Genomic DNA, 24,311 nt, shown 5'->3' with positions numbered 1-24,311 from the left:
GAATGTCATGCAAAGAATCATACCGTTGTCTGAATGCTCACCTTTACTCAACTTTTCCTATTTGTGAACCACAAGCCAACCAAACAATCTTATCTGTTAAGAAATGTTGATTAAATGATGTCATGAACTTAATTCAGTCAAGGCGAAGTACAAGAGCCATCTGTTTGTCATCTGAGCGAGGTCACAGAATCAGACTCCTGCAAGAACCAAACATAATTCAGACCGCCTAGCAGCAAACAAATAAGACCAGTTATATAAAACTGTTTTTGCAGCTCCATTATGTTAAATGAGACTTTGTCAAACCCTGTGGGTGAATTTCTATTTTGGTAGCAGTGAGTGGCCACAATGCAACTCCCATGCAGCATGCATGTGGGAGTAAACCGCAACAACTAGAAGAGATCCAGAGAAACTGACATCATCCTCGGTCAACTTCGGTAGCGTTTGAGCCGAGAACGCTACCGAACACTGTCACAGCAACGAGTGTCTTGGTGTGATAGTGATTGCCAGAAAAACACCTTTCATTCCAACTGATGGAACATTTAGGAAAAAGTGTTATAAGACTTTTTCTTTTTGCTGAAGTTCTCTCTGTGCCTGATAAGGGCAAAACAGGCGTGACTTTTACTCGACACATGCTCTAATTTCAAAAGTGGGGAGGGAAAGACGGAAGTGAAACGCGTAGTTAATTTTTCACTGATGTGATCCTGAGAATGCATCCTACTCAGAAGATTGAGCGCAATCTTGTGAGTAGGATGTGTGTATTGATTTCAAGATGTCTTTTCTTGTGGGTTGTTTGAGTAAAAGACACAACACTAAACAGTCTGAGAATTTTTGTCAGAATGCTGAAAGTGCGAAATGGAAGGAAAGACGGAAAAGCTTGTTAGTTACTGCAGTTTGGTCAGAAGGTTGGTGAGCTGACATACATCAGTGCTTTCCAGGAATTTTTCCCAGAAGCACATTACATCTATTATGCATCTTTATGTGGCAGACAAATATTGGAATATCAAACATATAAATCTTAAGCATTGAGGAATTCCTGCAATCAGGATATGAGGAAAGAACTTACCGTCCTTTCAGTGCAGACAAAGTGGACTTGTCAATCCTGGAGAAGAAGTGGAAGAAAAAAAAAGGCAGACACACAAAAACAAAAAGGAAATATTACTGATTTCTCAAGGCACCAGTTATAAAATATTAGCTCATATTTTATCTATAGTGAAACAAAGAAATATGAGGACCTAGATTTAGAGCCTCATTTCCATGAGGCTCTTTTAAACCGCAGCATATCTTGTCTTAATTGATGTGGCTCTTCTCTGGAGCACACGACAGGCCGTATAAATTTACATGCCTTCAAATATTGCACCGCAGCCACAGTAAGCAGCTCACAAAAGGTGAAAATGAATGCACTAATTTTCAATGGTGCAGCAAAGCCTGAGGCACAACCACTGTACAGGCAAGAGAATATTTTTGATAAAAGCAGAGGCAGAAAGCAGAGTCAGCTTCGCATAACAAGGTTATTTCACTCCAATCTGCTTGGACCGGTTTTGAACGCTCTTGGAGTTTATAGGGGCCTTCTTCTTGTTTCAATACATGCTGTTCATACCATAAACATGGGAAATCAGGACTCTGTTTTCACGTTTGGGTTCACTTGCAGCTTTCTGGTAAAAACATGGTGAGGGTAAACATTAAAGCTGTTTTTTGTTTGTTTTTTTTACCATTCATGTGTTTCTGGATCCCTCTCTTATGTTCCTATCATTTCTTATTCCATTAATCTGAAGAGCAAACTGTTCTGAGCGACAAACTCAGAATAAATGCTCTAATGCAGAGCACCTAATGCCAGTTGTAGCTAACTGTGTAAACACACAAAGCATTCTATGTTTACAGCTGTAGCTGCTAGCATCAATGCTTTAAATATAATTTGAATGTCTTCCAGCTCTCAGGGATATCACAGATGGTGACGCATCGCCATAACATCAACAAAGATTCACACAAAGCCGATATACACTAAGCAAGGTTGGTTACCTAGATAATAACTCTTTATTATAATATATTCAAATCTCAGGGAAATAGGCTTACTCTTAGGACAGTTAATGAAACTTGTAGTTTAAGATTAGGTCAAACATTTAGATTAACTACATTGCTAAAATGTTCTTCTGCTTCAGATTCAGCAGCAGTGAAGTCAAGATGCCCCAGTTGTTAATTTTATTTTCTGAACAAGGTTCCAAATATAGAGACACAGGACCTAGCATACTAAGCTAACAGTCTGAGACTTAATGTATGTTCTTACTATTGCTTTGCATGCCACATACACTGTTTTGCAAAAATATTTACGTCTTGAGTTTTTCACATTTTGTTACATTACAACTTCTGAGGGGTTTATTTTGCAAAATTGGAAGGTGGAAGGAAAAGCCTACATTCTTTTACATATAGAAATCTGAAAAGTGTTTCGTGTTTTGAGTTCTGTTTGCTCCAATACTCGTAAATAAAAGCCACTACAATCAACTAGAAACTATACGTATTCATATTACTCTCCATAGAAGCCTGATAATGGAGAGTTAGGCTATCAGACAATTTCCCAAGTTTTGAGCATCTCACAACTTGGGATACTGTCAGTTCAGTTCCTTATCTAAAACTGTAAAGTGTATCATACAACTTCACACCTAAAAATGCATACCTGGGCATGTAATCTGACAGATGGGGCTAGCAGAGCATTAATTAGATTAATTAAATAACAGTCAAGAAAGTCTTGGTAACTCTGGAGGAGCTGAAGAGATGCACAGCATCCTCTAAGTACTACAATTATTAGTCATATACTCTACAAGTCTTACCTTTAGTTAAATAAAAAGGAAGTCACTTATTTAAAGAGTGTCATATATGTGGGTTTCCATGAAAAAGGTAAACATGTGGAAGAAGATGCTTTGGTCAGACATGGAAGTAGTGAGACTTTGAGTGGAAAAAAGTAACGATGCACATTAACTTTGTCACATCAAAGCTTATTTATGTGTTAGAAAGGCTCCAACAATGTCCAAAATTAGAAACACTTCCCATTCAATCTGAATGAGATTCTGCTAACTCATAAAAAAGAATGGGCAAAGATGTCAATCAAGAGAAGTACAAGAGAAGCAGACAACTAAAGGAAACAGCAGTATTGACTCGGGGAGGCAGTTATAAAACACGTTCCACTTTTTAGATTTTATTTCAAAATAATTTCAAAATCATGTATTATTTTCCATCTTTTTTATGACTAAGTTCAAGGATTGGGGTTTTGACAAAATGTGAAAAGAATCAAATAATTTTTGAAAAACTCTTGTAGATGGATGGCATTTTAATGGTTTAATGGTGTCTGGAAGGAATGTGGAAAAACAGAACAAGTACATCCAGAGGCTACTTTCTATAGGCTGTAGGTCTTCCTCATAGAAGATGAGTGTCACAATGAAAAACTACCATTTGTTGAAAAATAATAAAGACCTGTCTGGTGAAGCTACAGTTGGAGATTTACATAGTTTTCTTGTAATGTCTGAGTTATATTATTTGTTTCCTTTTCAATGAAGCTTGTTTTTGTCAGTCTCTTTACAACTTGTTTAAGTCAATTTCTTGCCACCTGTCAGAAGAATATTGGGTCTGGTTCTGCATGAATATTTCAGGAGCCCACTTATTTCAATATTTTTGTGGCAGCATGAACTACAGCTTGAAGTCAGTGCAGAGTTTATTGTGTTGTTTAAAATAGTATAGTACATTTTATACAATATTTGTGTAGTTAGCATTGCATATAGAACATATGTGGAATAAATCTTACAAAAGTAAAATATAATCTTCTGATTACTCGGTTCATTTTGTTTTAAATATTTGGGAATAATCAAGTTATATTTGTGCTGTAATTCTGTTTCTAAACAATCTATTACAGTAGTGAACTACAATAAAAACACAGAATTCATCAAGGGTGATTTTGGAGATTTTAATAGCCATTTGTAAGTTATGTGTATATAAGGCAGAGCAGGCAAAACAATTTATCCTCAAATGTTCGTAGTTCAATGCAAGAAAGAGATCCAGTCATTGGTCATGCAAATTTGGGATGAATTAAAATTTGCCTTCCACAGAGCTAGTTGGATGTTATGTGAAAAGTTCTCACAAATAAATAGAAACAGGTCTAATTAAAACACAGACAACATTATCTTAATGGTTAAACAAACTGGGTTATTCTCACTTTTTTATGAACTTGAAAGTCTTCTTTTTCGTAGGTGGCACTTTAATTGATGCAGAAGAGTGAATCTGAACTGGAAGAATTGCCATTTAATAATACAATAATATTTACTCATTTAAAGTATTATCATCATGAAATTGTAAGTCTGTCGATATTTTTTTGTTATGATTGGGTGGGATCAGCACTGGTACAAAGGGATATTCCAGAATTTGATATAAACATCCTCACAAAACGATGGACTCACAAAAGAACATTTCTGTTAACTATTTTCAGAGTTTCTTAAATATTTCTCTAAAAAAACATTTTGCTTTACTCCAATTGGTTCTAACTAATAACTGACCATAACTGACATCCATTTCAGCAGAAATATTCTATTAATCTTTACAATGTCTTGCGAGTTTGTTTTGGTTTGATATCTCTAAACACAATAGTCTGTAATTACCTCTGCCACATGTAATGTGACCCCCACCTCTATCTGATACAGGTTACTGCAACCCGTCATGCAGGATACACAGTTCTGGCTTAGATGTGGGTTGTTGTGGAGTTGCTCTGAAGCACGTGCTCTGAAGCAACGTGTCACAGTCCAAAAGGACTTTCAACAAGGGAAACGGCACAACAACCCACTCCATCCAACAGTGTGAGCCTATAAAGCCCTAAAATGGGCTTCCTGGCAGCTTCCATGGTGCTGCATTATGGGAACTTCTCTCAGGCAGGAGAACATTAAGAGAGCTGAGTGTCCTGGCAGGACAGCAGCAGCAGTAGCAACAACAGACAGCAGTCAGACAAAGCAGCCTGTTGACTGCTGTAATCCCTCCCTAAGCGGAGACAGCACCGAGTGAAACAGCAGTACATTCTCACAGAAACACAAGCAGGCTGACAAACAACAGGACAAAGTGTTAGAGGTGTGACTATAGTGACACAGCCCTCCACCCATCCTTCCTTTTCATGAGATAAGTTTACATCTGTGCACCACCCAGAGCTGCACACCAACATCAGCCACAGCAGATTGGAACAATGTGTATCTTTTAAAAGTGAGTGTGACCATAGACATGACATGTGTATGGTCACAGCTGTGACCATACACAAGAACAGCATGAAACATAAAAGCAACAACATACCATCCAAATCCACTGAATGTGGCACTTCTTCTCCTCCTCAGCATTTTGTCAGTCTGACCTTCTCAGCCTCTTGCTCTCAGCCTCCTTCCTTTGGGAAATGCTCTGCTGTCAGTCTCTCCTCCTCTCTATACTACGTGCACTTGCACTTTGTCTCTATCTGACCCAATCTCTTTACCTCCCTCCTTCTCTGGTCTTCACTCTATTTGCTTTCTTTTTCCACTCTCTCTCTCTCTCTTTCTTCTTATTCTCTCTCACCTGCCTCTCTGGGGCTGGTCGTTTTCCACTTTCCCACTTGACCAGTCAACGACTTTCCTGCAACACTGCTTGCTCTTTGGCTTTCACAGCCTGTTAAACTTGTACACACAGTGTGACACACTGACACATACAGGTATACCCATGTCAGCAGAGGGGAGGAGCGAGGTAAGGAGGGGCCACAGCCTCCATCTGACTCTGTGGGTTTGTTTCCCACACACACAAAGATCTGTGTAAACAATGTGGCTAGGGACTCTAATCATCATCATCAACACTGCAACACGTTTTTGTTTTGGTCATCTTTATACACCTGGAAACATGGTTACTGTTATGTAAATCATAATGATGGTAGTGATGCATTCATGTAAAAGCAACAAAGAAACAAAAATAACAGTGCAACCACATAAGTTCATACACTGACCAGATTTAAATAAACACTTTCCATGCATAAGAGATTAACTTTATATTCTAATCTGATGTGAATAGTATTACTAGACATATTCATGTAATACCAAACTCCATATGCAATTATAGTTAAGTTTGTAACCTATTAGAAGTAAGTTGCAGGGGACTGCATTAAGTGGAGTGTGTTCCACTTAAAAGTTTATTAGTCAAGCAAAACCACAAGCAGAAGATATTTGCAGGCTATATGTAGCCAGAAACCTCACACACTCTGACCAAAGGGAGTGTCCCTCCTTACACCCTTCCTCTTCACTTCAGAGGTCTCACTTTCAGGGTTGCAGCCGGTGCACTGCCAAAGAATAACTGAAGAGGTTTCAGAATAGTGTTGACTCAAAACAACTAAAATCTGTTTTTATTTTTCTGAAGCGCCACTCTTTTTTTTTTTGTCTCTGTCAAACATTAGTTTCACAGCAGATAGATGAATATATCTTCTGTGGATTATTTGTCTATGCAGTCACTTACAAGGCCATGACTGCACTTCATCTCATTGTGGCAAGTTAGTATCACATATTAAATGTATTTTATTGGGATTTTATTGTCAACTAAATCAGAAATGTCACAACTTTCAATGTGTTTTACTTTTTTTTTAAAAATATATATATATTGTATGAGTTCCCCTGAGGTAAATCACTGAAGAAGCTTGTTTCACTTTAATTCCTCCTGCAAGTTTTATACAGGATTCGACTAATCCTTTGCATCTATGTAATGACTATTTTGCTCATTCATCTTTGTAAAACCACTCACGCATACACAATCAGATTGTATATGGCGAATTTGTCAGCAGCAATTTCATCTTGTCACAAATTCTCATTTGTATTTCGATCTGCTGTTTGATTGTGTCAGTCTTACACAAGTCCACACCAATCGCGTTTTGAGCATCAGGCGCGTCTAGGTTACATTCAAGGTCTATGTGGAGGCGAGATGAGGGCCGTTGCGGCGCGTTTCGAGCGATTTGAACCGTTTTGAGCTTTTGACACGTCAAAAGCGCCGAACGAGTCCAACAGAAAAGAACGGCTAGAGCTGACGCGCCTGACGAGCCCTCCACGTGGTTTTTGATGCGCTTAACGCGTTTGGTGTGAACGCACCATAAGCAGTGAATATCATCTAAACTATTCAGTTTATCTGTTTGCTTTGAGTTGTTGTGCTGCTGGAAGGTGATCCCTTGACTTAGTCTCATGTCTTTTGCTTATAACCAGCTTCTCTCTTTCTGGTGAAGAAAAAAAAAAAAAAAAGAATGGCCACTGCATGTTGCTACCACCATCATGCTCCACTGTGAGGTCGGTGTGTTCAAGATGTGACCAGCTATTCACACCATTTTATATGTAGACTAAAAAGTTCAATATTGGTCTGACTGGATCAGCTTTTTCAGTTGGTTTGCTGTGTCCTTGCATTGCTCATGGCAAACTGTAAAAGGGACTTCTTCTAGCTTTCTGTTGCCACTGCATTTTGGCTAGATTTATGGGGTGCATGACTGCTAATTTTCCTTTTGACAAATTCCCCCACCTGAGCTGCAGATCTCTGCATCTCCTCTAGAGTTAGTATGGGGCATTTTGGCTGCCAGTTTACATAGATGGTCAGACGTCATTTTCTATCAGAAATTAATTGTGAAAATGGAGAAAACTCATTAGTTTTCTCTTTTTCCACTAGTAAGTGGTACAACACTAGTGATGATCTTCACTAGAATTCAAACTAGAAATATATAGGTCATGAAGTTAGCATTTGTATTAGTGTGTGTAGTTGTTTTGATGTTCACTGGGCCTCAGTTCTCTCACATATCATACTCTCTTGTCCACCAGTTAGGACATCCCTTGAGGATCTTATACTGTACTGTAAAACCAAGACTTGAATTCTGAAATGTGGTTTATGATTTAAGGTTTAATGTGGGGATCATTTATAAGCTGTACCCATTTCTGTTTGGGACTCAACTAATTTAAATTTGTAAGCACATGGTGTGCTTCCACAGAGCTGCATCAAGGCAGCTTCCTCTATCTTTTCCAGTGTATTATTTTAAATATTTGATCTTGGCTCAACTCTAGTAATTGTCTGCCAGTGACGAAGGTTGAGAAGTGCAGAGACTTAATGATTGAGGGAACCTGTGACCGAAATAACACATTTGAGATTCTAATGGTAATTAGGGTTTAATTTTTAACTAAATTAACATAAAAACAATAATTGCTGGAAAATGAAATGTCAGATAAATAGTTCTGGTACAGTCTAATGCTTTCTTGATCATTTTCAATTAAATTATTTATGTGGTTTCCCTTTGCCTTCGAAATAAATAAGTTTATTGCTATTGAAAGTCGATCTCTATAAGTGTGGGAGTACATGACTGAATGCCTCCTTAGTGTGTTGTGGGGTTGATGTGCACACATGCACACGCAGAGGAATCAGTCTGACACTAAGATTGTGAATACCATTATGAGCAAAAGAAATGAAATAGGAATGGGGAACTGAGAGACTGCTGTTAAAAAAATCAATATCTGTGAAGTGAGAATGACAAATCTGAATGTAGACCTCACTCTCCCTCTAGTGGTTTACAGGTGATAATGTTCATTAAAGTCCAACTGTGAAAGAAAATGTCAGAGGGAACATAGCCCTGAAATCCTGCGTGGTAACGAAGGGTTTTAAGACCTAAATGCTTCTGAAATCATGGTTTTCTTCACTCTTAAAATGGAAGAACATTTTCATCGGTTGCCACTACATTGCGACTAAATTGCAAATAAATTACAGCAGACAGCGCACAACTGCAAAGGTTGGTATCTTACAGCATTTGTGCCATTACTTATCATTTTTGCTTTAACGAGTTTTCTAAAGCAGGTAAAAATCTATATCAAACTGCTCAAAAAAATCTAATTTATAATATTGCAAAACACACAAAAGTTAGTCAGCAGAGGAACGCAGCATTACCACAACATGATTGGACAGGTGCATTAAACAACCAAGGTAATTTATGCAGAATTTAATTTATGGTGCAGTGTTGGGCTAGTTTGATGCATTACAGGTAACAGGTAACAGGTAAACCTTCTATGGACGCAAACGCGACTAAAAACCCACCTGTTTAGGATTGTATTTGAAACGTAATCAGTTAAAAATGTATTGATGGAACCTGACTTAATGTTGTGTTTTGATTGTTGATTCTATGTTGCATTGTGTTTCTGTGTTTGATATGATGTAAAGCACTTTGAAATGCCTTGCTGCTGAAATGTGCTATACAAATAAAATTTGATTTGATTTGCTTTTTTGATTACTTGGTATGAAGTTACACCTAATATTCTTACCATATACCTATGATAGATGAGCAAAATGACATTGAGAATAAAACTGCAGTAAGATACCATTCTATCAGTATTCTGAGTGGTACTCTGGGCTTGGTTTGCTGCTTGTGTTGCTATGTAGTGTCAGGCTGCATGTTGTAGACTCTTTCATATGGTAATAACACTCTAAAAGGGTTACTGACCTTATCCTTCACTAAACCCTGGAGACAGAGGTAGCATTACATGATGCTACAGTTTTTGAAATGTTACATTAAAATATGTTATTCTAAACTTTATCCGTTTATAGCATCTCTTCTTTGGGATGCTACAACTATTGAAGGATATCGAAAGGACTTTAAAACCAAATGTGGTTTATTGTGACAACCCTAAATAAAGCCCAGTGTAACCCATTGCTTTCAAATGCCTTCCTTATTAGTAAAGAGTATTGTTGTGATTTTCATTGCGACTCCAGATGTTCTGTGAGGCCTCAGGTTTTTTAGAGGACATTAGTGAACACACAGCCTTATGAAGACCAAAGAACACAGCAGGTTAGACAGAAAGATGTGGAAATGTTTAAAGTAGAGTTAGCTTATAATTCATATAATATCAATAAACTGGAAACTGAAATGGCATGGCCTAACTACAAACCTATAAAGACATGGATGCTCACAATCTGAAGCAGCAGAGCTTTAATCAGTGAAGCAACCAAGAGTAACTAGTAACTCTGGAGGAGCTACCGATATCATAGCTTAGGTGGAAGATATGCTTACATCAAGGGTTCTCAAACTTAAGGACACTCTTACAATCCTCAAACTGATTACAGTTTAAAGCTGCATTTTGTACTCACTGTAGGAACTATCCATTAAAAAATGCTCCCAATCTGTTTCATAGAAATGTAGACTTTATAGTAATTAAATTATATAACACATTAACATGGGACACATTATTCAAGCTACAATTTAGCTCATTGTCTTTTTTTCAAATATCAAATCTTAAAGCTTCCAAAAATTTACAGAGTAAACACTGGATAAATTCAATTGAGCCTATTCAGTCTTAGCCATCAGTATAAATACTTTTTAATTGGTTTAATATTAACACAATCAATATATTACTTATTTAGCCTCATCAAATATTTGCTTTGGCCTTTATTACATTCAGTTGATCCAGTCATCACGAACCTCAGTAACTTCCTGAATAAGTGTGAAAAATGAGCCAGTCTCTCACAGCAGTGTCTCTATTCTCGGAGGGACGGATGATAAACGGAAGCTCAGATCATCTTCCACTTGTAAATGAGCCCTGTACTTATTCTTCATTACAGTCAGAGTTAAAAATGATGATTCACATAGGTAAAGGCGAGCAATATTTGCATAGCCTCAGCAACCCATGACAGTAATTTGAGAGAGAGACATGACTTGCCTGATGGAATCTGGCCTTCAGTGCTAAGTCACAGAATAACACCAAGAGCTGCTCCTCTGCCTTACCATTTTCTGCTACAGCTGGTGAAAATGTATCATGCCCCAATCCCAGACATCAGTGTTGACATCAGTGAAGTAACAGTTTAAGTGCTCAAACAGGGACATTGGGTTCCTTTTGACATTCCTTTGTACATCTTTGTTATTCCATCTTGCATCCTTCTTCTCTATTGGTCTTCATAAAAGCAGTGATTTTGTCTCTGACAAAGGATAGTAGATAGTGGATTGAGAGGTTGAGGCTGATCAGTATGTTGAAAATGTCTGCAAAATTTGCCAAGCTGGAAACACATTTCGAGTCAACGAAAAATTATGCAGTATTGATTTTTCTTCTGTCATGAATTCAGGGATTTCGCTGGACTGTGTCACAGAAAAAGTCACTCCAAATCTCTCTCCTGAGACAGCCATGGTATCTGACATAGTTGTGCGTCATATCCATCATTCAGATTTTAGCAAAGTTGACCAAACAAACATGATTGCAAAGCTCTAGATCACAACTACCACACTGGTATTTGTGATCAAGATTTGGTTTCGTCATATATTTTTCATGTCTTTATAAGCCAGGTACGTGCCACAATCCTTGCATTGATAGATTTATTCCATGATGCAACTCCGTGTTTTTTGCCAGTCATCACTGCTGCACCATCCACATAAATTACCAGATGGTTTTCTCTTTGCAACTTTAGAAATATTCCTGTAACAACCAATTCAGTGCGGGTTAGCTGTGCTCAGTCTTTACATGCATTCATTCAAAATCGCTATAGTCTTTCAGTAAAGAATTGCAGACATGCACAAACCTTCAATCTGCAGTCAGCATCTGCGAATGCCAGTAAGTCAAGACGAGAGTTATATTTGATGAAAGCAGAATAAGAACAAGAACTCAAGGTAAAAAGAAATACAACAAATACTGCTGAGGATTGATCATGAGTGACTGAATCTTGTTTAACATAAGACATACACAGTCACTACCCAATTAGCTAATCTCCACGGTAATAAAGGACATTAGAATGGAAATAAATGCTATTTATGTTTCTTTCAGAATAAGAAATGGCATTTTATCATTACACTGCTGCTGAGATTTTAAAAAATTTGCTTATTTTTACTTAGTTTGACTAATTACAGTGAGTTTAAAACAGCCACAGTAATCTGGTTCAGATAACTGTAGCTGCTTTGTGATCTTCTTGTGAGTATGTTGACATTTATAAGACAACTCTAGAAAAAAAAAAAAAGAATATTAATCATCTCTCTTCACTTTGTCCTCAAATGGGAAACATGCGCTCACACCAAAACAAACGCCACATTTTCCGTGACCACAAGTGTTGGTAAGTGGGCTGAATGACGTCACATCAACCAGTTGGGCAATGTCTTCAGGTCACAGTGCAGGCTGCTGCTCTGCTAAGTGCTTGTTAGAAGGACACACTGATGCCAACACTGCTCTGTGTGATCAGTGTCTTTGCAAGAAGTGAAAGAGGTTTGATTTTTCACAAAGTTCAGACGGAATAATACACTGACTGGTATCATGCCTGCATGGTGCACTTTGTTTGAAGTTTAATGATGCACAGGCAAAGACGGGTTTAATGGGTTTGCTGTGTCCTTTGTGATTCAGAAATAGACGTGATGAGTGTGAGATGTCAGAGAAAAGTATTTCTGAACAAATGGTTTTTATTAATCTCTACTCTGTGTTGACTTTCTCTAGTGCAGGTGTGAGTGTGGGTGGTGGAGAAAAGTGAGAAATAAACTGTGACAAAGAAAAATAAAGGTAATATTTAAACAGCAGATCTCAAAGGCACACAAATTTAATATAATTTTTCACAATTCTTTAAGTGTCAGTATGTTCGTAATTTACTTGAGTCCATAAGTATTAAAATTTTATCAGATCTTTATATAAATTGTCAGGATCTGTGTTTTCTGTGTTCATTTAGAGTTTTTTGTGTCCTTGCGTCTCTTCGTTGTCCTGTCCTCCCCTTGATTGTTCCCAGGTGTGTCTCGTCTCTGTGATTACCCTCCCGTGTATTTAACTCCACCTGTGTTCTTTGTTCCTCGTCGGGTCCTTGTCTGATGTGCGTTCGTGTTGTTCCGTTGCCCATTCCTTTTTACGGTTGCTACCGGTGTCGAGCCCTGGTTTCCGCTCGGCCGTGCTGCCCGTTATTTTGGACTGTGTTTTGCTGGACATTTATCATTAAAACCATTAATTTACCACATCCTGGGTCTACAGCGTCTGCCTCACCAACCCTCACCACACCACATGACATAAATCTGTTTTATGCTGAAACAGACTGCAGCATAAAGTATTAAAAATGTATGCACTTTAAGAAAGCTTCTTATTTTAATCACCTATAGACCCACAAGAATTGAGCCAAATTACAAATGGATAAAATAATATTTATAATATGAAGTAAATTCAAGAGCTTGTCATTTCCTTTTTTTCTCAGATTGTGATAAGAAAACTTTTGAATCCGATATGTCTGACCTCTGGTACAAAATAACATTGAGTATGTCCGAATGGCCAGTGAATGGTTTTGTAAATATGTGTGTTTTTAGAATCTGTGACCAATGATTAGTCCAGTGCACAATTTGTGATTGGACCACCTCCCACAATTGTGAATTGTGGGAGGTGGTCCAGAGGCCAGAAGAGCCTCTTCTTTTTGCATAATTTTTGAAGTTGGAAAAAGGTTTCATGATCCTCAGTTGGTGTTTTGAAGAATTTCTGTTTAGTGTAGAATTACCCACCTCAGTTTTTTGATTCCTTAAAATAATAAAGAAAAAGCCTTCACTTTAACACTGAATGGGAAGCTGTGAATTAGACTGCTGCACCATTAACCACACTTATGGCATCAGTATTTTCTTACAGCTGTTACACTGCAAAACAGAGGAGTGGAAACCCGCTCACCATTATCGGGACATATGTACATATATAATGAACAGAAAGACTTTTTAGGAGGATATTTATGTAATGAGCAAACAGCTCATGACCTTTACTAAGCCTACACGGGTGTATTATGTATGTAAAGTAAATCCACCACAGGCTCAGTAATCTAATATATTTTGTCTTCATAAATTCATGCTCCGTCTCAGCTTACTCTTTCTCCCATTTGTCTTATTTTGCTTTTATTCCTCTCCCACTTCCTTCATAACTTTCTGTCACCAGTGGCCATGAGACTCCATCCTAGACGTGATGTTGCCATCTTTATTACTTCTCCCCCCACCCCTTTCTCAATGTCTCCCCAAGTATTCCCTATCTCCTCTCACCACGTTGTAATGCATTTAACCATTAGACTGAGTCCCACAGGGTGACATAAACGTGCAAAGATGAGAGAGAGAGTGTTTTTTTCTGCCTTCATTTATCGCTCCATTGCCTCCCTCTGTCTCTCCCTTCTGTTTCTAATACGTTACTCGGCTATATGAGGTTTTCCAGGAGGGCCACTGAAATAAAGACGGAGCTGATGTTCTGCTTTAATGGCTCCTGTCTCATCAGCATCCATCACCATCGATCATGACACCAACCGGGACGCACACAGATAAGCAGCACAGAGGGAGCAAACCTGACAGCTGAACGAATACCACATATTTTACCCAGAAGTGTCCTGGCGTTTCTTATCATGTAATCTACCAATCTGTGTCAGTGGCATAAGGATCCAACACACAAGAACAGAAAAACTATTGATTCACACTCATGTGTTCATAAGAAATCATCTTGGTGCCAAAACAGCCAGACTCTTAGACAGCCTCTTTTCCCTCAGCTGCTGAACTGTTGTTCTTATAAAATAACATTCCCTTATTCCATTTTTTATGCTGAAATATTTTCGCTATGTAACTATTTCTAGCCTTACGCTAGCCTGAAATATGAACTTTATTCTCTCTTTTTCACCTACGAGGCATAACCTGTAATAATCAGTTTCCCAAGTGCTTAAGGATTAATATAGTCAAGAGGATGGACCCACAATTCAGAATGGGGGGCATAAACGATAGTATATCACATTAAAGCAAAGAAATAAACAAAACAAAGATATTTTATTTGAAATTTTGTAAATACCATCAAAAATCATTCTCACCATATACAGAACCATGCAAAAATGTCTAACTACTTTAACTTTTCTACATTTGGTCATGCTACAATCACAAAATTCAATGCGTTAGTCAATGCACAGTTGTGAGGTAGAAAAAAAAATGAGGTTGTAACATTTTCCTTTAAAATTAAAAATCTGTAAAGTGTGACTTGAATTCCTGCTGCACCTTTCCAATGCGCATGTTTTAAGGTTCCTTCTTAAGAGCTGCACATCTAGAGATCTCCCCAATCTTCACCCAATCTCAATTTGAACTTCAGTTTTCATCCTTTGCACAGATAGTCAACTGATTTTAGAGCTGAACTTTGACTGGGCCATTCTAACACAGGGCAGGAATAGTCTTTAAAATAAAACATCCCATGCGGCTTTGGCTGAATGTCAACATTGTCATCTTGCTGGAAGTTGAATCCTTCCTCTGGTATAAACATTTACAGCATCTAACACTTTTTTTCAGGATAACTGCCTTTAGCTCAATCTTCTCATCATGATCAGTTTCTCTGTCCCTGCTAGAGAAAAGAATGCCCACAGCACAATGTCGTGCAAAATGTTTCAGTGTGAATAAACAGGTTGATGTGCAAGTTTTCCTAATGCAAGATGTCCAACTCTCCAAAACAACTTTTACCTAAAGACATATTCTCCCCTTTTGATACCTTTGAAAATCTAACCTTTCACTGGAATATGTTAGTGGAAAATGGATCCTTTTTACTAAATTGGTGACTTCTGGAGGCAACTGGTTGCACTAATGTTTATTTTGGGGTATCACTATAAAGTTGTTGCAATGTTCATTTGAAAAATAAATAAATAAATAAAAAACTTGCTGTAAATTACAATCAATCATTCAATCTTCATTAATAGGGCACTTTACACATGCAATGCTACTTAAGTGGTGTACTGAACAATTAAAATAAAACATGACTAATAAGAAACAAACACCTATACTGAACTCTATAGTTGAGGTTGGACAAAATGTGGAAAAGTACATTGTCCACACATTAATACTTTTTCAAAATACTGTAGGTTTGTTTTTATTAAATAAAATACAATGATGCCACAAACAGAACCTTAGAGCTCACCTGCAGCTTTTCTTACTTTTAACATGTTTTGTGTAAATGAAACAACAAACCAGTATAAAATCATAAGAGGCACCACTTTTGAAAAAACTTTCAAAAACCAGAGGTGACGTGCAATACGGAGATGTGTGCATGTATCTTTGGAGACCTGTGCTTATGACCTAGTGCAGATGTGAGACGTGGAACTCATCTCTCAATCATCAGGGAGAACGCTTGGGAACTAACCTTTCCTCCCTTCTTGGTACCATATATTTCTTCTGTCATCTTGTTCCCAGTGTTGTCTAAACCTTAGAATCTATTTTTATTTCCCTACATCTGCCCCTACAGTTATTCTCTCTGTTGGTGGATTTTAATGGAAGTGACAGTTAGCCCACCCAACGCCCACTCTTCTAGATCTCTCTCTCTCACACACACACACGCCCCCCTCCACACACCCCAATGAGTGTATATCCATAAGTGCAACGACAGACAGCCAAAATTTTTGTGCACTCAAAATGCTTTCACTCACTCATCCTGATGTGTGTGCACATTCATGTTCTCATATAATCACACGCAAATTTGCACACTAAACTTAACACGCTGTGAATGATGCATGCGCACCCCCCCCACACACACAACCTGCTCCACTCACAGCTTCCACAGCTGCCTTCATCCTCCCTATGCACCAGTTTGCACTCTTCCAGGCTACATTGATCAGAGTCAAACATCCAGTTAATTTACACGCTTGCTTTGGAGGCCAACACACAAATACGCTGTGACACAAACGCTGGATGAAAAACATCAACTGTTGGGGACATGCAAGCATTCAGTCCAGAGAAAAATAGTTTAATCAGGTTCACCCTGAGAACAGGGCAATTTCCTCCCCAGCATTTCATTTTCCACTTAATGGAAAACACACAAATCCAAACACGCTGCGGTGGTTTCAAGCGAATGCCCCTCTGCAGCGGGGGACTCATTTGTCACTGTATCAGAGTTTGCATTGATTTCCTTACAAAAGTTGGTGCAGGAAAAAGAATTGAGCTTATTACATTCTAAATTAAAGTCAAAGGAAGCGGGTAAATCACAATAAGTGAGGAAGGAGGATTGCCGTTTGGTGCAGAAGGCAATTCTTTGCAGTGCAGGTAGACAAATGAAACAGAGTTGGACCAAAACATAAAGGTGAGATTATGAACCAGAATAATAATGACAAGCAGAGATGGGGAAATGAGGAACATATCTTGACATTAGTTGAATTCCAACATCTGTGAACAGGCAATTAAGTCAATGTGACAAACCCTGACTTCATTCATCCTGAACGCTGCAGATTAGCCACTATCTGTCCACGCAGGAATGAACAGCAAAAAGGACACCTTGATGCTGACAGAACCAGTCATCCTCTTGGCTCTGCAGAACGATAATTTGTCAAGCCCTTTAGTCTGGGCCTGCTGTGTCAAGTGTCTCTTTTTTTTTGCCTCTTTTGGTTGATGTGATGATTAAGGTGCTTTGATGTCTAAATTAAAACTCCAAAGTCAGCAGTCTCAGGCTGCACTTCAAGGCTGCCTGCCTGAGCTCAGGACATTTTTTATAACAGCAGTATAAGCATATTGACAAGCTGTCTTTGTGCTGAAGCGAAACGGTGACAGATTGTATAATTTCTACTGCATCTTGGCTTCCCTAAATTACATTTCCAGTGAAGTAAACTGAAACAGGTGGTTGGATTTCAAATAACATTTCTGCTCATATGATCAGAAAATCTTAACACATTTAGCATCTTGTAAAAACAAGAAGAATTTGTAATACAGACAAAGAGAAATTATGAAATTATTAATCCATGGTTTTCTGTTTCAGTGGAGTATAAATATGAGGTGACAGAGACATGTTTCTTTTAGTCACTGGCCTCTAGGGTGGAGCAGGACGACAAAGGAGAAAATAAAAACATTTCCAAAGCTTCTTGTTAGACAGTTCCAGCAAAAAAAAAAAAAAAAAAAAGACATCTTGGGGGGTGTCACCGAATCTCCATAGCAACCACTACACACTTTCCATATTTCAACTGGTTGTTTGGGAGGGATGCCAGAATAAAGCAATGTGTGTCATACCACAACAACCTAAAAATTTGCATTTTGTTCAACTTTACTGGGACTTTAACTAGGAATGTTTGATTTGTTCCGATGAACTTATGAACAACAAAAACCTGTTGGCATTTAAAATAAAGACGAACATGTTTAAAAGGCCCATACTGCACACTGAAAATGGGTCATCACTGGATCAACAGCAATCTTTAGTAAACGTTTCATTCCTGCTGTAGAAAACCTCTCTGGTTAGCTGAGGAGTACTAGGAAAGAAAACTCATTGTGGCAAAGAAAGGATTAACAAAACCACCGGTGATTTAAAGAAAATTAGATGCTGTTCCTATAACTGAGGAAAAATATTCAAATTAAAATATTGATTTTATTTTATTACTTTAAGGAAGTATATAACTGAGTTTAGTTTAAATTTCTATTTCTTTACCATGGCTACAAACATATCTGTCCTCATCTGGTTTTAGATGAGATTAGGAAAATCAAACTGAAAAATTCACCCTTTCTTCACACAGAACGCTGTCTCTTTCCTCTGAATAAAATCCAGTTGGCTTTTCTTTTGAACCTGATTATGAGGTAATCATTATTTTACAGTATGACAAAAAAATCTTAACTCTTCTTTAAAATGTGTGCAGTTTTTTAAAAACATGTCTATTATTTTACCAAATATGTACAGTACAGACCAAAAGTTTGGACACACCTTTCTAGTTCAATGGGTTTTCTTTATTTTCATGACTATATATAAGGCAAGAAATCCCACTTATTAACCTGACAGGGCACACCTATGAAGTGAAAACCATTTCAGGTGACTACCTCTTGAAGCTCATCAAGAAAATGCAGAGTGTGTGCAAAGCAGTAATCACAGCAAAAGGTTGCTACTTTGAAGAAACTAGAATATAAGGGGTATTTTCAGTTGTTTTACACATTTTTGTTTAGTGCATATTTCCACCTGTGTTATTCATAGTTTTGATGCCTTCAGTGTGAATCTACAATGTCAATAGTCATGAAAATAAAGGAAACTCATTGAATTAAAAGGTGTGTCCAAACTTTTGGTCTGTAATGTAGCTCAGAGGAGATTATGTGAAAAAAAAGAAAGAAAAAAAAGCTCATTAAATAAGTTTTAGGTTGTGCATTTGGAGGTTTGATGTCACACCAGTCCTCATCTGAAACTCGGAGCTCTGCTTGGTTTCAGATCTGATGACAAGAACAAAAGATTCTTCTTTCTCATTTGCTTGGTAAAAGATTAGCAAAAGCTAAACCAAAAAAACCTTCATGTTGAAGTTTTATACTCTCCTGACTGCACTGAATAAGAGCTTAAAATATACAAAATTTTCTTCTTTTGTGTTTGAGGAGGAGAGAAAAATGCATAATTAGGCAGTTTTAAGCTGACTTTTAGTAAATGGTAATTAAAGAAAATGGTAATTAATATATATTCCCAGTCTGCTTCTGCATACAAATATTTCAAACCAGTTTGCTCAGAGAAGAATCGATAGTGCAAAAATCCACAGAGGAAGACATATAAAGAAAAGATGAAGAAGGAGGTGCAGGTGTGACCTAAAACGGTATTTCTTCAGTTTCATTTATCTATTCAATAGCATCTCTGTGTACAACTATTTGAGCTAATATTAGCTCAAATGACATAATATGAGAATACAGCTTTTAAGTAAAGTTGTAAAATATATTCTTAAATAAATGCCCTAATTGCAATGTGTGTTTCTAATAAGCTTACAAACTTGTGTATTTACAGAAAAGAAGAACGTAAAACATAATCTCTTTCAATCTCCTGGTATTTGACAGAAATTATTTTGGTAATCCTTCTTTATGTGGAAAAGAAAACATTCAAGTCGTTTTAGTGTCAGATAGTTAGAAAGGAAAATAAAGTCATTTTTTAATCTTTAAAAATATCTGGTTTCGATTGTATGTACAATAGTAAACTGTTTTACCGAAAAGCCATGTTGCCTTTTCTATCTTGAAGCATTCCTCTGTGTTACATAATATTTCTTCCCTCAGGAAACAGCAAGTTCAAGTTTCTCACATTTTTACTGGGGGCTGCAAAGAAATTCGTAGGGCCCTATTCTCCACCCTTTGCAAAATTGCACTTCATTCTACACTTTATTTATATGAATATGTATTGAACTATGCTTCTTCTTTACATTTTTGCTTCTCCAGTCTGTTTTCATTTCCAGTGTATAATTTATTTGCTATTTTTGTTCCACTGTAATCTTTAGACTTTACTTCACGTGTGTTCATTAAGACAAACAACTAATCGGTTCTCACTTCTGTCATTTAATTTTCCTTTAAAGTGCTTCCTTGTGAGTGGACAATGCTAAATGAAGTGAAGACAATTACAGTGTTGTTAAAAACTCTCTACTGAAAAGATACAAGAGGACGTAAAACAAAACTGCCAGTTCTAATGAAAACAATTAACTCCCTGGACTTCAGCTCACACCAGATGTCTTGAAGGACGTTTAATGTCTGCTGTTATGAGCCTTACATTGCATCAATGGAATACTACCAGCAGTATCTTTCAGTGTTTGTCCCCAGGCACAGTATCTAGTGAAGATTGCATTTCCTTAGGGGGAAACTCACACATTTGTGCACATCCGCAGTGTGCTGTATGTGCAAATTAACATGAAAGAGGCAACCCAACTGGAAAATTCACGCTCATGTAAAAACACACCAGCATGCAAACATGTCACGTTTTTCTCTTGTGTTTGAATGTGATTTTGTCAAGACATTGATGTTATGTTTTGGGGTTGATTTGTTAAAATATTAAGAATCACTGATCTCATCCGCCCACCCACCCACCCACACCCACACACACACGCACCCCCCCCCCGGCGCGTGCACACACACATGAGCAAAAAGCCATAACTACATGCCCCCACCTCTCCATCCCCACACCATGTCATAAACCACCAGAGAATCGTAATAAGACATTGCAGCACTGTTGCAGCACAACAGGCGGGATAATTTGTACTCCGGTGGCTTTTACTTCTAACCATTTACACACACACACCCCTACACACCCCCACACACGCCAAACACACACAGGTAATCCACAGGTAGATGTTTTGGAGGATTTTTTTTTCACTTACATTAAGATGGAATTAAGTTAATTTTTCATTCAATCTTGACCGTGCAAAGATTCAGAGCACACGTGGGAGAGAAAACCTGCAACTACTTCAACAAAAGCCTACCTCTCCATCTGGAGAGTTCTCACTCTAGTCAGCACACACACACACGCACACCCCTTCAATCAGTTACTTGGCTTCCTCTGAGCTGTGGTCACTAGCCAAAAACAGCACCAAAAAAACAAAAAAATCAACATTAACATCTTTGCTTCATTTCTGTTCCAGAGGAAACAAGTGTGAAAGCTTTACCTTGAGTCCCCTGCGGATCCTTTAGAAGCTGGACTGAACATCTTGCAGTCAGTGGATGGTGCAGCATCAGCAGAAGAGCAGAAAAAAGGAGAAAGAGATGGTGAGTGTGTGTATCTGTGGGAAACAAGAAGAGAGAGGGAGAGAGAGTGAGGGGAAACGGAGCACATATAGGGGGTGGGTACAGCAATGAAGCCCAGGGTAGGGCAGCATCATGAGATGAGAAACAGTGAGAAAATGCGTATGTGTGTGCGCGGGTGTGTACGTGTGTGTGAAAGAATTGGAGACAGTGTTACCATGGAGAGGGCTACGCCTAACTCCTTTAAAGCCTTTTAAGGCCAAATGATGAAAAACAGAGAGAAAAAAACTGAGGTTGGGAGAAAAGAAAAGGGCAGGTTATGTTTTTAGGCAAAGGCAGAAAAGGACAAACTAAATGAGCAAAACAGAGTTGGTGGACAAGGAAATAAACAAGGACAAAGAGAGAGGAAGAGATAAGGGCACTGAAAAGTTTAAATATCACAACCTGTCACAAGATACATCGTTACCCGACAGAGACAAAAACATCACATTAGCCTCTTTATATGTACATGTACAGACATGGCAAAAACAAAGAACAGGCTCCATCAATTCCAGGGTTTCAATGTGTTATTGTGGTCTTAATTAGGTTCTTAAATTATTCTAATTTAATCTTAATTTATCAAAACATAAAACAGATTCAACTTGTGTCATTATTTATTACACAAGTCTAAGCTTAAGTTTAGTGGTAGGTTCACCTTCAGCCCTAAAAGAAAAATTGAGCTTAAAACATTCATTTCCACAAAGCTATTGCACTTTAATGCTCTTAGTTTTCAGATTGTTGGTGTGAAATTTAAAAAAGATCAAATCTAATAACATATCCCCACTTTCTCTTTACTCTTATACTTACAGACAGATGAGTGGATGGAAAACACTAAAAAAAGTGCTGTTTTTAAATACTTAGTACTTTGTAAAACATCCTTCTACTATGATTTCCCCTGCTAGTCTTTCAGAGTATGTTTCTTTGAGCTCTTCACATCTAAAGACAGAAGTTTTAGTCAATTTTTCTTTGTAAAACAGCTCAAACTCAGTCTGAGTGGATGGGGGGTGTCTGTGAATGCCAATTGTCAAGTCACTGCATTTAAGTCCAGACTTTGACTGCCATTCTAGCACATCAGTACAGTTTGATATGAAACATGTCATTGTACTCATTGGTTTTCTATTTTTCATAAATCTGCACTACTGTGTGATGGTCCATAACACCAAATACAATGCAACAATGTCTGTAGATATAATGGGATACATTTAAAGATGTTGAAGGCGTATAGATACAATTTAAGGCATGGTAAGTATTTTATAGCATGTGTTTTATGCAATGGGAGTTACGAAGAAAAAAAAACATTTTTTTTTATCTGCTTAGCATGTTTGAATGGTAAATAAACATCAAATATTCCAAAAATGCTAAATTACATGCATACACAGTGAACATGATGTGTCTTTCTTCAGGATTGGTGAATTCACTGCTTTAACCTCAGAGATTGTGCTGAAAGGGTTTACTCTAAAGGTCAGTGATTCTGATATTTAACACACAGGGTCAGTGGCACACACACTCAAGCAGCTAACACCATGGGATAATGGTTGTGTTTTATTCAATAAAGTGGATTCCCTTTTGCAATGCAAAAGCTATCAATTCAGCTGTTCATGTGTGTGTGGCATGTGACTGATGTGCAGCTCAGAGGCTACAGCTTTCCATTAATGGTTCTAAACAGAAAAAACATCAGCCCCTTTAAACTGTTTCTTATTGATTCTGTCTTTTTTTTTGTTTGTTTTTGCCTGCAGCTCTAGCAACACACATGGACAGGGAAGTCTGACTGAGAGAGAAAAAGCAAGAGCGGATAGCGGGTTTAATGAAATCTTTGTTGCTTAATTAATAGCGAAAAGCAGACCAGGTGAATACTCACACAGTGTTGGTCATTCTTTGTCCAAAGCACACTTTTTTTATTTGTTGAATTAATTTTGAGAATGCTTTTCTTCTGATTTCCACACAGCTTAATTCTTAGGTCTCCTTTGTTCTAATTGGTCCAACTGGTTGGCGTTGTCTTGGAAACCAGTTTAAAAAGTGTTGGCTTGGGTTCTGCCAAAGGTTCAGATAAAATTAGCTGCAGTGACCATTTGGAGCCAGTATGGTACCATTTATGCACACAGAGAGCAGTTAACACACAGAACACCATGTTGTTGAACAGGGAAATCATTTGTTTTGTTTTAGTCAATAATGTTCCAGATCTAATGTTTGCAGAGGATATGAACTCAAACTCCTCTGAATAGAGATAAAAGGTCTTACATTAAAGAAAGGAAAATACCCAAACCATACAAGTACAAATTGAAGAACTATTTTTATGATCCAAACCACAGGTTGGCAGGTGTTGGATTGTGACAGCTGGTATCGCTGCTTCATGGTGTCTGCCATAGTAACAAGTCGCCCCCATAGGCCCAAATCTGTCTTACTAACAAGTGATGTGTCAGAAGCTTAGTCAGGGCAAGCTGATGGCACCTGCCATAGCCTATATGCCCAATTATTTAAAGGCCCTTCTTTCATAGTTAGTTTTTCTTGACATAATCAAAACATCAAACCCTGCAAGTAGCGTCTTTGATTTATTTTTGCCATGACAACTTCCTGAATCTTCATTGCATAGCTGCAGCAGGGTATCAGTTACTTCACATTTACCAGTTTCTCTTCCTTGATAAGAGTCTCCAGTTCCAAAACGTCCCAAAAATTCCCCGTTGGATTGAGATGTAGTTACTGTGGAAGTCATTGGAATGAAATGCTTGTGGAACCAGTTTGAGATGATTTGAGCTTTCTGGCACGGTGCATTATCCTGCTAGACATAGTCATCAGAAGATGGCCACTGTGTTCATAAAGGGATGGAGACAGTGAGCAAAAATACACAGGTAGTCTGAAGAATTTAAAACATCAT

The 24,311-nt window shown here is 37.8% G+C and overlaps 1 protein-coding gene across 4 annotated transcripts in view; it reads right to left on the bottom strand.

Annotated features, from left to right (window-relative positions):
- Positions 1-22,020, bottom strand: part of rap1gap2a (RAP1 GTPase activating protein 2a) — a 95,826-nt gene extending 73,806 nt beyond the window's left edge. Inside the window, exons 1-2 of one of the 4 annotated variants that reach the window (XM_032567094.1) lie at positions 21,325-22,020; positions 1,064-1,099 (exon numbers count right to left, since the gene is read on the bottom strand). In XM_032567094.1, coding sequence (XP_032422985.1) covers positions 1,064-1,099; positions 21,325-21,491 — 203 coding nt within the window. In that variant the 5' untranslated portion in view covers positions 21,492-22,020. Of the gene's footprint in view, positions 1-1,063; positions 1,100-5,313; positions 5,658-21,324 lie in introns of those variants that run through there. The other 3 variants (XM_032567095.1, XM_032567099.1, XM_032567096.1) reach the window with 3 other exon arrangements.
- Between the last annotated feature and the right edge of the window lie 2,291 nt (positions 22,021-24,311).

Source organism: Xiphophorus hellerii, chromosome 7 (genome assembly GCF_003331165.1).
Source record: "Xiphophorus hellerii strain 12219 chromosome 7, Xiphophorus_hellerii-4.1, whole genome shotgun sequence".
NCBI classification, from domain to species: domain Eukaryota; kingdom Metazoa; phylum Chordata; class Actinopteri; order Cyprinodontiformes; family Poeciliidae; genus Xiphophorus; species Xiphophorus hellerii.
Note: the sequence above shows the minus strand (reverse complement) of the source record. Positions and strands in the feature narration are given on the sequence as shown.